The sequence below is a fragment of the Camellia sinensis genome, chromosome 10 (assembly GCF_055761805.1).
Source record: "Camellia sinensis isolate YWXY chromosome 10, ASM5576180v1, whole genome shotgun sequence".
Classification (NCBI taxonomy): domain Eukaryota; kingdom Viridiplantae; phylum Streptophyta; class Magnoliopsida; order Ericales; family Theaceae; genus Camellia; species Camellia sinensis.
In genome coordinates, this window is record NC_138970.1 from 65,831,248 (window position 1) to 65,846,850 (window position 15,603).

Sequence of the window (15,603 nt, forward strand, 5' to 3'; positions counted from 1 at the left end):
AGCCGAGATCATTTTCCAGGGTAAAGGAGTAGTACCCCCACCTTACTTGATCTTATCCATGAAAGCCTATAAGTTGATCCAAAAGGAGTGTCAAGGTTATCTGTGTAGTATACTAAGTGATTTGAATGGAAATGTTGAGTTAGTCGACATCCCAGTGGTTAGAGAATTTCCCGATGTTTTTCCAAGTGAATTGCCTGGCCAGTTAGTAGATAGGGAAATAGAATTTACGGTTGATGTTATGTCGGGAACCCAACCTATCTCCAAAACACCCTATAGAATGGCCCCAGCCGAACTCAAGGAACTGAAACTACAATTACAAGAATTGTTGGATAAGGGATTTGTTAGGCCGAGCACTTCACCTTGGGGAGCACCGACTCTATTCGTCAAGAAAAAGGATGGTACACTTCGTCTTTGTATCGACTACTGAGAACTAAATAAGGTGACCATTAAGAATAAATATCCATTGCTGAGGATTGACGATTTACTTGATCAACTACAAGGGGCACGGGTCTTTTCTAAGATCGATCTGAGGTCGGGCTACCATCAGCTGAAAGTTAAGGCCGAGGATGTCGAGAAGACTGCTTTTCAGACAAGGTATGGCCACTACGAATTTTTGGTAATACCTTTCGGAGTGACCAACGCTCCTGCATCATTCATGGATTTGATGAACAGAGTTTTTAAGCCGTACCTAGACGAGTTCGTGGTTGTTTTCATCGACGACATACTGATCTATTCCAAGAGTGGTGAAGAGCATGAGAAGCATTTGAGACTAGCCTTACAAATCCTAAGAGACAGGAAATTATATGCCAAGCTTAGCAAGTGTGAATTTTGGCTTTCCGGCATTTCATTTTTGGGCCATGTGATTAACGAAGAAGGAATCTCTGTTGATCCAAGTAAGATTGAAGCCGTCGTGAATTGGCCGACGCCGACTAATGTGTTCGAGGTTCGTAGTTTTCTGGGTTTGGCCGGCTATTACAGGAAGTTTGTGAAGGATTTCTCAAGGATTCCAGTACCACTGACACAGTTAACTCAGAAAGGAGTAGCGTATGAATGGACTGAGGATAGGGAATCAGCTTTTCGGGAGTTAAAGATGAGGTTGGTTACAGCACCGATACTTACAATACCGTCAGACCAAGAAGGATTTCAGATTTATAGTGATGCTTCACATAAGGGATTGGGTTGCGTGTTAATGCAAGGAGGTAAGGTTATAGCGTATGCATCCCGTCAGTTGAAACCTCACGAAAAGAATTATCCTACCCACGATTTAGAGCTAGCAGCCGTGGTGTTTTCTTTGAAGATTTGGCGTCATTAATTGTATGGGGCTTCTTGCCAAGTTTTCACAGATCATCAGAATTTAAAGTACTTATTTACTCAGAAGGAATTAAATTTGAGACAGAGAAGATGGCTTGAGCTATTGAAAGACTACGACATGCAAATTTAGTATCACCCAGGTAAAGCAAACTCAGTAGCCGACGCATTGAGCAGAAAATTAGTTGGGAGTCTAGCATGCTTAACCATGATTTCAGGGGAGCCGACCATTATAGAGGAAGTGAAGGTCAGACAAATGGAAGACGGATTCTTCAAGAAAGTTGCCGATGAGATTGTCATTAAGCCGAGGCCAGGGTACGCTATTGAAAATCAGGTACTTAAGTTTGAAGGAAGATTGTGTGTGGCCGACATTCCAGAGTTGAAAAGAAGGATTCTGCAGGAATCTCATGGTTCCAGATTTGCTGTTCATCCAGGGAACACTAAGATGTATCAAGATGTGAAACAAACTTTTTGGTGGCCAAATATGAAGAGAGAAATAGCCGAGTTCGTATCCCAGTGTTTGCATTGTCAACAAGTGAAAGCAGAACACCAGAGGCCAGCAGGACTACTTCGACCTTTGCCGATTCCTGAGTGGAAATGGGAGCACATCTCCATAGACTTTGTGGTTGGTCTGCCGAGGACACAAAAGGGCATGGATTTAATTTGGGTTATCGTTGACAGATTAACTAAGTCAGCACACTTCTTGCCTGTTCAGACTACATTCAATGTTGACTGACTTGCTATACTGTATATGAATGAGATTGTGAGACTTCATGGAGTGCCGATGTCCATTGTGTCAGACCGAGATCCTAAGTTTGTTTCTAGGTTTTGGCAGAGTTTACAAAGAGCTTGGGGAACCGAGTTGAAGTTTAGCCCAACTTTTCATCCCCAGACCGATGGACAAACAGAAAGAACGATTTAGACACTCGAAGATATGCTCAGACCGTGCGTGTTAGATTTCAAGGGAATTTGGGAAGTACATATACCGTTAGTAGAATTCGCTTACAACAACAGTTATCAAGCTAACATTGGCATGGCGCCGTACGAAGCTTTGTATGGGAGGAAGTGCAGATCGCCGATATGTTGGACTGAAGTGGGAGATAAAGCTTTAATTGGTCCCGAGCTAGTTCAAGTTACAACCGAGAAGATTAAGCTCATTCGACAACGGATCAAAACTGCTCAAAGTCGACAGAAGAGCTATGCTGACCAAAGAAGAAGAGAGTTGGAGTTTGAAGTCGGGTCTCATGTATTCCTGAAGATTTCACCAATGAAAGGAATTTCTAGATTTGGGAGGAAAGGTAAGTTAGCACCTCGTTACATCTGGCCGTTTGAAATACATGAGAAAGTTAACCCAGCTGCCTATAGACTGGCTTTACCACTAGAATTAAGTCAAGTTCACAATGTGTTCCATATTTCAATGTTGAGGAAGTATATTCGGGATCCACAGCATGTAATTGATTATTCCGGGATTGTGGTTAATGAAGGTTTAGGCTACGAGGAGAAGCCGATAAGAATTATTGGCAGACAAGTGAGACAGTTGAGAAACAAGTCAATACCGATGGTAAAGGTTGAATGGAAGAAGCATTATGGCAAGGAGGCTACATGGGAACAGGAGGAAGAAGTGAAAATCCGTCATCCGGAGTTATTTGTAGAGCAAGGTAACTTAAGTTTGGGGACCAAACTTCTTTAAGGAGGGTAGGATGTAACAACCCTCACTTTACTCTAGTCATGCTTGCATATATTACATGATCTTGTCTTGATATGTTACATTTGCAAAACCTTGATTCGTCTTGCATAAGTGTTACTTGTATGCTTTGTTCCTTGTTTGGCATGTGTGTTTAGCCTAGGTTAAACCAAGCCGAGGTCACCTTAAGCTTAGAACCATCTTGGAACCACTTTGGTTGACCTCCATCTTCACCAAGGCATGTTGGCCGAGATGTCATCATCTAGGCCGAGGTGTTCATCACCAAGGCCGAGATGTTACTTTTGCGCCTAAGTGATCTTGTTCCTGGATTGGTACGACCTAGACCGAGGTGTGGCACATCTAGGCCAAGGTGTGGCACAGCTAGGCCAAGTGTTGTCCTTCCTAGCCGAGGTCATTCTCCCCTTACTTGCCGAAGCTTTGTCCTTAGCCGAGATTGTTACTTGCCGGAGTACCCTTGCCATTTTGCTTGTTGAACACACTTTGTCATAGTCTTGTCCTTTCACTCAGTCACCTTTTTGAGGAAAACCAACCCGGTAGTGCCACGTGTCCGAGCTGAGTGTTAAGTCAGCCGGTAGACCTGGAATGTATCATTTGTTATATGTCTTTGTTCTTGAGGAGAGAGAAGCTCTAGAAGAAGAAGAAGAAGTCTTTAGAGAGAGAAGTAGACTTCCAAGATTGATCTTTAGAGTTCAAACCGTTTGATTCGTGTTTTGAGGTTAGAATCTTCATCTACTCTTGTTGTTCTTTTTGATCATCTAGCTGCATTGCGTGATCGAACCTGATTTACAAGCCATACATTGATTTAAAGTTTGGTTTTAGAAAGAGGAAGTGATATTCATGTGTTCTTGAACAAAAGCCTTGTTTGATCCGAAAGCTTGCATCATGATTCATGTTTTCGTGTTTGTTTTCATAAGGTCTTCGAGTATAGGTACCCAGGTCCATGTTTTTGAATTCATAGCATGAAATCGTAGATTTTGTAATAACAAGTTGTGATTGAGCATTCAATGTTTTTCATGTTCTTCATGTTCATGTTCTTCAGCAGAGGGAAACCCAGATTTTCCCGACTTCATTCCCTTGAATGTGGCCATCGGGACCACACCTCGGCAAGGAGGTGTGGGACCTCGGCCAAGACCTGGTTGGTGCCCATTATGTTTTCCCGAGATGAGGGACAGTGTTTTGTTTTGGTATTAGTTTTGAAGGAATGCCGAGATCATTTGCATTCATGTAAAGCTTGTTTGATAGTGCATTCAATGGGATTTGTTATGTGCTTGTAGGCCTTGGATCCTTGCCTGTAACCCCGACGTTTGAAGAACTATGTGAGTAGTATTTTTAATAAAGCTATGTTATAACGCTTTGTTAAAGCTTTGCTTTGCTTTGTTTTGGAAAAGTATTTGTCAAGCATGAATGATATTCCCCATTTTGTGTGTTAAGTGTTAGCCTTGCTTGGATGACAACCTTTGAAAGTCCGTACGTGCTAGGGGACTATAAGCATTTGTAGCACAGCCTTTGAAAGTCCGTACGTGCTAGGGGACTATAAGCACTTGTAGCACAACCTTTGAAAGTCCGTACGTGCTAGGGGACTATAAGCATTTGTAGCACAACCTTTGTTAATGTCATCCCTTGAAACTTGAAAGCCTTGAACGACTTGATTGATGAAGCTTGAAAGATTTGTTGAATGAACTTGATTCACCCCATGTTGTTACAAGTTATGATTATGTATTGTCTTGTTAAAGATCTCGGATATCGTTCATGCAAACCCTTTATTACTTGTACCATTCACTGAGTATCCAACTCACCCTCTCTATATATATGTAGGTGATGAGCAGGACGGCAGCGACGCCTAGATGTGCTTTGCAACTTGTTTTGGATTCGCATTTTGTAGCATCTTGAAGATCATGCTTCTTAGCGTGCATTTCGTTGTGTTTTGTATATGATGGCTTGAGAAGCCTTTTGGTCAAGATGTATTTTTGTACTTCATTGTATTGTACCTAAGTTGTAAGACCTTGATAAGATGTATGTCATATCATTTGATTTATACACAGCTCTCAGGGACTAATTAGATTTGTATATATTGCTTCCGCACATGTTAGCCCCATATGTAATACTCGGTTTGTGTGTGAATCCTTGTAAGTTGGCCTTCGGTAATCTCGGATTACTGGCCATCGCGGCACTATTCTACTAGGGGCGGAATGGGGTCATGACACTTCACAAGGCCTTATATGGGCTCAAACAAGCACCTAGAGCCTGGTACTCCACCTTCTCTGCATTTCTTCTATCTCAGGGATTTCAGAATAGTAAATGTGATTCATCTCTATTCATTCAAAAGTCTGATAACTATTACTGTGCTTTTAGTCTATGTTGATGACATATTACTCACTGGAAATAATGATGCTCATATTACCTCTCTTATTGCTCATATGCATGAGGTTTTTTCTATGAAAGAATTAGGTCATGTGTCCTATTTCTTGGGTATTTCCGTTCAAGCTACTGCTACTAGTTATACACTTTCTCAACAAAAGTATGCTCATGACATACTTGTGCGAGCTGAATTAGCTGAATGCAAGCCCTGTTCTTCATCTTTGTCTATCAAGCCTAGTCTCACTAGTTCTTCCACTGAACTGTTTGTCAATCCTTCTTTTTATCGCAATATAGTTGGGGCTTTGTAGTACTTAACTATCACCAGACCTGACATCTCCTTTACTGTTAATCAGTTATGTCAACATATGTATGCCCCCACCTTGGGTCATTTTTCTACTGTAAAAAGATTACTTTGGTTTGTCAAAGGCACACTCTCTCATGGTCACTCTTACTCTCCCAGCTCTTTTGATATTCATGCCTTCTCTGACTCTAATTAGGCTGGAGATCCTTCTGATAGAAAATCTACCTCCGGCTGCTGTGTGTTCTCAGACTCCAATCTCATCTCTTGGTCAGCCAAGAAACAGCCAATAGTTTCTCATTCTTCAACTGAAGTTGAGTATCTCTCCTAAGCTCATACTGCTGCAGAACTCTCTTGGCTTCGCATGCTCCTCACTAATTTGTTTATCATTTCTCCCACTCTTCCTATTTTGTGGTGTGATAATGTCTCGGCTGTTGCATTGGCCTCCAACCCTGTATTTCACTCTCGCTCTAAGCATATTGAGGTTGACTGTCATTTCGTTCGTGATCAAGTCCTTGCTAAAAATCGCATTTTGCGATACATTCCTACCATTGATCAAATAGCTGATATATTCACCAAACCTTTATATGTCGCTCGGTTTGCCTATCTCAAAGCCAAGCTTATGGAGTTTCAGCCCTCCATCAGCTTGCAGGGACCTAATAAGAATATACAGCCTATACAGTAGCAGCCGAAGTCACAGTTTATGCTGCTACAATCTAAGACATCAGTGCCACGACCATATCGACAGCACTCACGCCCATCTCACAGCTGCAACTTCAGATCTAGCTCAACCTCTGTTCCTATATCTATCTGTTTGTTAGAGATATTAGATATTTGTTAGAGTTAGATAATAGTTAGAAGATTGGTTACAAGTTTGTTAGACAAGTTGTTAGATGGTTAGACAGTTATTTTACAATGTCTATATAAACAATAATGTAGCTACAATACAAGTATTGAATAAAGAATTGAGAGGTTCATCTTTCTTCAAGTATCATCATTTTTAGAATCCTAACCAAATATAGGACAATGTTTTCTACTGAACACATTTTTCAAAAAACCTCTCATAGATTTTTGTTTCCCCTTCAGAACAAACAAAGCATAGTACATAGTAGTTTGTATATAGGCTTCTTTTTATTGAAAGAAATAAACTTAGAAATAAATTTATGCTGAAATAAATTTATGCTAAAATAAAAGTACAAACAAATAGATGGAATATATAAGTTTGTACTTTGTTCCTATTTTAGCATTTTTATCTTCTTCCTTTGAGGTTGACCTAATAACTAATAACTATTTGGCTTTGCTTTTTTTGGCATCTCTGGATTTATTAACTAAACTGACTAAGATACGACATATGATGTTCAGAAATCCATATGTTGTCTATTCGAAAGAAACGAAAGTATAGAAAAAGAAACATATATATATATATATATATGTGTATGTGTGTGTGTGTGAGAACATGTGTTTGTTCCTTTTCTAGTATTTTTCTTCTCTCTGATTTATTTATAAACTATTTAGATTTGGCTTTTTTCCTCACAAGTGATTTTCAAGGCATGATTTTCTCAAATTCTATGAAGATCAAGAAGTTGGAGAAACCAACCAAGGTTACAGGGTGGTCTCATATATCTATAGAAACTATTTAGTTGTTACGATTACGTTTTATCGGACTATTGTCTAAATTTGAATAAGCTATTAGCTTTTACTATTTGCTCTTTGTAGTGTGTGTTCTTGTTTGTTGGGTTGATGATGCTACTAGTAAAACCTTGTGTGCTTGTGGGTACAACTGGACTTACTTTATTACTAGCCATGTAATAATTTATGGGTGAATTTGGAAATTTGTGTTTTGTGTGCAATTGCACCAATGTCACGAGTGATTGTCAATATTATTGAATAAATTATAGAGGAGACTCAAAGAAGTTGCTTTTAATCTTAATGTGGGTTGATTGAATGAAAAATGGGCAGTGACATGTATAAACTTCCAGGTTGATATTACCCTACAGTTATAGTCCTTACAATTTAACATCTTTTTTGTTTAAATACTTAAAGTTTTGATTTTGTCAATTAAGTCATTAAAATATTACATTTGAATTAATTTAGTTCTAAAGACAATACAAAATGAAATATAAATTTTATAGTAAAATTTTAATCTGATTCACAATAAGTTTTACTGTGAGACAGTGTAAAATCTTACTATTGAAATTAATTTCAACAGTAAAAGTTTTATTAAGTTTTTTTTTAAAGAATTTCATCAATCTTATTTAATAGATCTTGATGAGAGAATTTTAAAAATATTAATTTTATTAAAAAACGATATTTAAATCAAAAGTTATATCAGTTTAAAATTTAATTTTTTTAGATAGGAATTTAAAATTTAAATTATTAAATTACTCACTAACAATATTTTTGATAATAGTGATGTGTAATGGACTTTTCAAGAAAAACTTGTGGTTGTCCTTGATGTATGAAAATTTTATTATGAGAAAGTTTTGACCAAATTTCCCTTTAAACAATTGTTGTTTGTAAAATTATGACATATTGTTTTATGTTTTGAGTGTATTGTGATCATATTGTAAATAATGGCAGTATATAAAAATCGTTGTTCCAAACTGAAGCAAATTACATTTTCTAAGTTCAATTTGATAAAGGATTGTTTGGGATGATCTAAATAAGTATACTTTGTAACTTTTTACGAAAAAATGTGTAGAAAAATAGAGAGGTAATGTGACCCAAATAAGTGCACTTATTTAGTTTATGGCAAATAGTACCTAGTTCCAAAATTTTCATAATTTAGTTTGATTCTAAATTTCATAAAACTGTAAATAGTGATTTAGTCTGAACCATGCTTATGCCTATACCTATCCATTTTCAGTAATACTACGAATTCGGAATTTTTATCCCGAATTTTATCCAAAAACATCAATCTATGATTCAAATTCATTTATGTGTAAACCCCATACTACATCAATTCAATCTATGGTTCAAAAATATAAGCTAATAAGTCTGGGACCTTAACATTAATGATCCATTTTTCACCTATAGTACTTAGTAATAGCCCAGTCTAGAAGATTTTCTTGCAAGTGAGAAACCCATTTGGCATCTCTTATTCTGAGAGAGGGACTTGGCTGCATGGTTATCATGGAAAGCTGGAAAATGCAACCAGTGACGTAGCTGAATTCTGGGGAGTTTATAGAGGTCTCACCAATATCCTAGAAAAGGGCATGACAGGCATTATCATAGAAACAGATTCTGAACAAGTGGTGTTGTTCATCAAAGGGGACACTCCTCCTAACTTTGCACAAAGAGCTCTTCTAGAGAGGCTTGGTGAATAAATCAGCAAGCTAGTTCATAGAGGAAATATGATGAACAAGAAGTTTCTTGGCCGCAACTCTTTCTCAAACATAATGGTAATCGACCTCAATATGCTTAGACCTGGCATGAAACGCAGGATTATTGGATAACGAGATTGCAGACAAATTATCACACCAGAGGGTGGGAGCGGGAACTGAAATATGAAGATCAGACAATAGCATTCCAAGCCAGCTCAGTTTAGCAGCAGTTTGAGCAAGAGCTCTATATTCAGCTTTACTGGAAGATCTAGACACAGTAGGTTGTTTCTTGGCTGACCAAGAAATCAAATTAAGACCCAAAAACACACAATAACTAGTTGTTGATCTTCGATCAAATGAGCAACCTGCCCAATCTGAGTCAGAAAAGGCATGTAAGGTAAGAGGGCTAGGAGTAAACTGGGGACCTTGATGAAGAGTGCCTTTTAGATATCTGAGAATTCTTTTAACCAAAGCAAAATGACTGGTGAGAAGAGTCTGAAGAAATTGGCATGCATAGTTAACAGCAAAAGCTAAGTCAGGTCTAGTGATAGTAAGGTATTGTAAGGCACCAACAAGACTGCGATAGAGAGAAGTCTGAGAGAAGGGTAAATCTGCTTGATCAATAGAAGATTTGAGAGTCATAGTAGAAGGAGAAGACTTGCAATTTGTCATACCAGCTTTAACCAAAATTTCAGTAGCATACTTCTGTTGGGATAAGAAATATCCTGAAGAATAAGAAGTAACAGAGATACCCAAGAAATAGTTTAGAAGCGTCAATTCCTTCATAGAGAATGTAGAATGCATCTGAGTAATGAGAGTAGAAATGTAGGAAGAATCACTTCCTGTAAGTAAAATATCATCAACATAGATTAAAAGGATAGTGATGGAGTGTGGAGTCTTTTTAACAAACAAAGATGAATCACAATGATTGGCCTTAAAACCATGAGTGAGAAGAAAAGAGGAAAATGTAGAAAACCAAGCCCTAGGAGCTTGTTTGAGTCCATACAAGGCTTTATTCAGTTTGCAGACCGTGGAAGGATTAGTTTGATCAACAAAACTAATAGGTTGATGCATGTAGACCTCATTCTCTAGAATACCATGAAGAAAAGCATTGGAAATGCCCAGTTGTTTGACAGACCACTGAAAAATGAAGAGCTAAACATAGAAGAAGTCTGATAGTGGGTTGTTCGGCTCTGATACCATAAAAGAAACTTTGCAGAGATCAAAACTAATCTATTAATTCAATTTAATATACAATTACAGAGACTGAGATATTTATAAACCACAATGGTTAAATGACTCTAAGTAACTCTGGTTCAAGTTAACTAAATCATAATAAACCAACTAACTCTAGTTTACTCTATAACTGCCTAACTGTCTAACTGGTGCAGTGGCTCAGCTATTGCAGTAGCTGTTGAAGTTGTCGACTGAATATGGTAGCTGGAGTTGGACTGTAGCTTAGCTGGAGCTTGACTGTGGCTAAGATAGCTATCATGGCTAGGCTCTTTATCAAAAATTGCACCAAACACTAACAAACTCTGAAAAACATATCCTAACTTGCACCAAACAACACCTAACACACTGCCCTTGTCAAACCAACCTCAAAAACAATTTCATCATTACTAGTAAAATGATTGTATGTTTTGTCAATACAAAGACTCTGCTAGCTGCCAAGATTTTGAGCCCCCAAAGAACATTCACATATTTTCCAGACTCCCAAACAAAACCTCCCTTAGGGTTCAATGTTCATATCTACAGAACATGACATGGAAGCATCGGTATGAACAATCTCACAACACGTTTCTTGTCTGAGTGGACCAAGTCTAGTCAAATTGAATCGAGATATATTTTGAAGTATTCAAGCTCGGCTAGCTAAAAATTTGTCAAATTCAAGCTCAAGATGAGCTCAACAAACTTAAATAACCGAAGCTTAAGCTTGAGTTCAGTTCAAGCCAACTTGATTATATAAAAAAGCCAAACTCAAGTTCGAAAATAATTTTTTTTTTATTTAAAAAAAAGAACACTAAACTATAATGCGCATTAAGAGAAAAAGGAAAATATTATGAGCACCCAAAAAAATACATGTTATTTATAAATTTTATCAATCAAATATTTAAATTTGTACAAACACCAAACACAAATAGACAAATAAAATATATTTAATATATCATTAGAAAAATATTAATTTATGTAACTATATTCACAAGCTTAATCGAGTTGAGTTTGAGTCTACTCAATCTCGACTCAATAAAAACGAGTCTAAAAATTTAATTTGAAAATGTTTATTTAGTAAATGAGTCAAACTCAAATGGGCTTTAAACAAGCTAAGTTTGTTTGCAACCCTACACATAATGACCTCACATGGTACATTTCATTTGCATGCAAAATCAAACTTGGGCATCAAAATATTTTGTAGTTTTTGAAAGAGTTGCTTTTCTCTAGTTTAACTTCACAGCAGGTCTTTTACAGAGTTCTTTCTTATGGAATTTTGTACGGACAAAGCTAAGTCATTACATGGCATGGATGGAGCCAAAGGGCAACATCTGTACGGTAACCTTGTACAAACAAAAAACATAATAATTTATATATTGGACTTTTTATATATATAACATAATATTCATCCATTGAAAAACAGAAAATCTAATCATTTTGCGATTCATGACTATAAAAAAAATGATGCCCAAAGAGATTCTGTACAAGTTTTTTTTTGTATAAAGAAAATATTTATGTTTAATATTTTCCTTGTTTTCGTAATCAAACTGGGGGTTAATGCGGGTCATGACTCCTCACTTTTTCATGGATGTTTGACCAAGAATGCAGAAAATAACTCCTAGTTCTCTCAGGAAGTTGTTTGATCAACCAGTTCATACATGTAACATAAGAGAATAAATCAAGGCTAGCCATCAAATTTCTAATCAACTCTGAAAAACAAACATGGTACTTTGATCCAACTGAAAAATCTTTCCCACAAAACAAAATCATGGCTAAATAAACATCACACAGAGCCTGGTTCATTATTCTGGTCGTAATTCAAGCCATTCAATTTTATATTTATGGAAGCATAATGCAACCTAACCACGTTATCACATTTCACACACATTACTTCCATGCTGCGCTAACTCAAAATCAGTCATAGATTGGTTATACTTAGATGATCCAAGCCATTTAATTAGCAGACTTCATATTGAATCTACACAATCATTATACTGGTCATAATTCTAGCAAGAGGCTACAATACTATTTCACACTTCTAAATATGGTATATACAAAGACCCATCATTGTCCACACAAGTAAGTCACTAGTTAAGACAAAGGGTTGCTTTCCTTTCCTTTCTATTTCATAGAACCACCACATGTAATTGATTTAATCCTATTTTATTAGCCAACATCAATGCCCTAATCTGCATGAGAATACGCCATATATAACCAGTACACTGTGCTCTCTAATTCACATAGACCTCCCTCGATAATATCGGTAGTTAATTCATCCTAGGTTCCTCCATCAACAAAAAAGAACAAAGCCCTTTACCATGGAGAAAAAACCCAAATCAAATATTCAACTTCCACCTGGTTTTAGGTTCCACCCAACTGACGAGGAGCTCATGGTGCACTATTTGAGAAACAAAGCAACCTCAAGTTCACTGCCAGCAGCTATTATTGCTGAAGTTGATCTTTACAAGTGCAACCCTCGGGAGCTACCAAGTCTGTGTTGTTGCACCCAATGCTTTGTTCTTGTAATCTTCTTTTATTCTTTTGATAGTCAAACTTGCTAAGAGAATTTTTTTTTCTCTCTTTTAAATAGGGAAAGCTTTGTTTGGTGAGGAGGAATGGTACTTCTTCACCCCAAGGGATAGGAGGTACCCCAACGGAGTGAGGCCTAATAGGATGGCAGCTTCAAGTTATTGGAAGGCTAGGGGAACTGATAAACCAATTCGCCATTCATGCAGAGCAAAGATAATTGGAGTGACTCACAGTCATCCCTTCAAGGGGAGCCTTGGTGTGAAGAGATTCCTGTTCCACTTCTGCTAGTAAGAACGGATGATGAGCCAGCAGTTGTTGAGGAAAAGGCAGCAAGCAAAGTTTATATCAGGAACAAGGACAGACAACAAGTCCCTTGGATGCAAGAGCCTACTTTCTCTCCTCTACTGTCAACTTCTTCTCCGAATGAGTGTCCAGAGTCACTCCCCTCTCTTGAGAGTCTAGGTAATTCTAATTCTAGTGCTCCTATTCCTGAGTTTTCAGATCTTGATGTTCCATTGCTAATAGGAAGGGGGTTAGGACATGTACCCATCATCCCATTACTAATCATGTATCTTATTCTAATTTGTCTTCCTCATATAAAGCCTTTTTGTCTAAAGTGTCTACTGTGAGTCTACTTACCAATTTTCAGGATGCTCTCTCTATTCATAAGTTCGAATGGTTTGACTGTTACTAGTAACTACACAAATGATAAAAAGTGGCATCATCGACATTGAGGGTGTTGTTGATGAGTGCAAGCTTGTAAGCTCTTTGTACTCTTTCAACTTTATTAATAAAGACTTGATTCGAGTAAGGTTGTCACACCCCAAAACTTCATTTTTTTATAAGTTCACATGCTATAAATGTGTAAGTGCATAAATTTGTTCTTAGATTTTATGTTGAGTATGTTAAATTTTAGTTGCCAGGATGAGTTAGGAAATTTGTGTACATGCTAGAGTCCTAGACATTGTGTAAATTTAATTTTATGTGCAAGGCATGATCACATATTTGGTAACTAACGATTTTTTTGCAATTGAAATGAATTTAGGTTAATTTAGAAAATGTGTTGGTTAAGGCATTTTTTATTGAAATTAAATTATGGTGCAAACTTATGTATGTAATTATATTTCCAACTATGGATTTGTTTGAGCTAGAATGTGATTAATGTTGTTATGTATGTTTACTTATGTGATACAGCTCAGGAGAAGAATCTGATAAAAGTTTAGTAACACGAGTTAAAAGAGGAGTTGCAGGACCAAACAAAGTGACCAATTAATTTATCTTATTCTTAATCTTAAAGAGCATTAGAGTTCTGTTTGATGATTTAATTGAGTGTTTTATTATGCTTTTACCGTATAGGATTAACGGAAAAGGATTTTGTAACTGTAGTCACGGATTTAATGGTATTCATAAGGGTGACAAAATAAGGATTTGGAACTCAATTGTTAGTATGTATAGAGATTGTTAGAAAAAGAGCCACTTCAGGATTTTTGTTCATCTACTGCTATTGATGCTTTTTTCGGTGAATTATCAAGTCTTTATCTCAATACTCTACTGTGTTTATTTTTTCCATTTTTTTTTTTAATTTCTTTTTTATAGCAATTTTGTATTAAAGTAAATTTCAAGTCCTTAGAAACTGCTTTTATACTTCAAGGCAAGGAGAGGGCAGCTTGACAAAAATTAACACTTTTTAGTAGATTTGACCCAGCAAGTGGCAACCCTTGCATAGGAAGTGCAAAAACTTGCAAAAGGAGCTACGATTCAGTGAAGGATATGATATGTAGGCTTCAATGTCCAAAAAAGTAGAGATAAACTCATTCCATGAGGAAGAAGTGAGGCCACCAACTACGTCTATTTTGTGGAACTTCATCAAAATTCAAAATTTAGAGTCTATAAATTGCCACGTCATTATGAGTTTTAAAATACTGATGTATTAATGTGGCTCTTTCACAATCATTGATTATGATGTAGAGATCTCCATTTCCTGCCTGCAATGGGGAGGATTTCAACCTAGCACTTGAAGTGGAATGTAATGTTTCTCAAGTCAGTTTGGTAGAATCTTAGCCAACGGAGTAAACCAATTAGATCTTCAGCAAGAATTTAACGACGCAAGGAAATTGTATTAATGTAGAATTTTATGTTGTGGTGCAAGCATTGAAGCTTACAATTTTGTCCTTGAGCATGAGGATAGTTCACAAAACCATGTTGCAAATGCATTGGGTCGTAGAATGATTTAATACTTTATTGGTTGAGGTAATTGAATCTGATGTTATTGAAGGCATTTATTCACAGAATACTTTTCAAACTCATTGTGAATCAAATATGGGGAAGATGGAAATTTTCTAATCCAAGAGCTACATGGAAGGGGTATAATCCATCTTAGGCAAGATAAAGTTGTTCTCTTCTTGGAAGACAAATGTTATAGGCCTAGTATATGGACGGATGTCGGACATACGAGCAGTAGGTGCCACACTCATCAATTAACTACAGGCCAGTCACAAGATAGCTACTTCCCAATTACAACTGTTAATTGTGATCATGTGAGTTGGTGGTTGATCAGTTTTTTAAGATAAAGCATTTTATTCTATGTACTCGACCTGCCATGTATTATTGGAGGTCGAGATACTATAGCTTATAGGAAGTAGGGATGTAAAATAGCCAACCAACCGATAGGTTTTTTATCAGTTTTGCTTCGGTATCCTGCTTTTGTATTTTGGGGACAAAGTGAATCAAAACCAATAGAAATCCCATTTACCCATTTGCAATCTATTATTTATTGCATTAGTGCAAGATTATACATAAAGTCCTTGCCAGATCTGTCATAATATATTGTAAAACTTATCCTACTCATGAATCCCAATTACTCTCTCTCT

At 36.9% G+C, this 15,603-nt stretch overlaps 1 protein-coding gene across 1 annotated transcript; it reads left to right on the forward strand.

The window, feature by feature from the left end:
• Window positions 1-12,522: 12,522 nt before the first annotated feature.
• On the forward strand, window positions 12,523-15,113 carry LOC145800449 (NAC transcription factor 25-like). Its single transcript, XM_082890128.1, has 5 exons — window positions 12,523-12,694; window positions 12,795-13,020; window positions 13,928-13,994; window positions 14,702-14,773; window positions 15,009-15,113. The coding sequence occupies exons 1-5, from the start codon at window positions 12,523-12,525 to the stop codon at window positions 15,111-15,113; spliced, it is 642 nt and encodes a 213-aa protein (XP_082746254.1).
• Window positions 15,114-15,603: the final 490 nt, after the last annotated feature.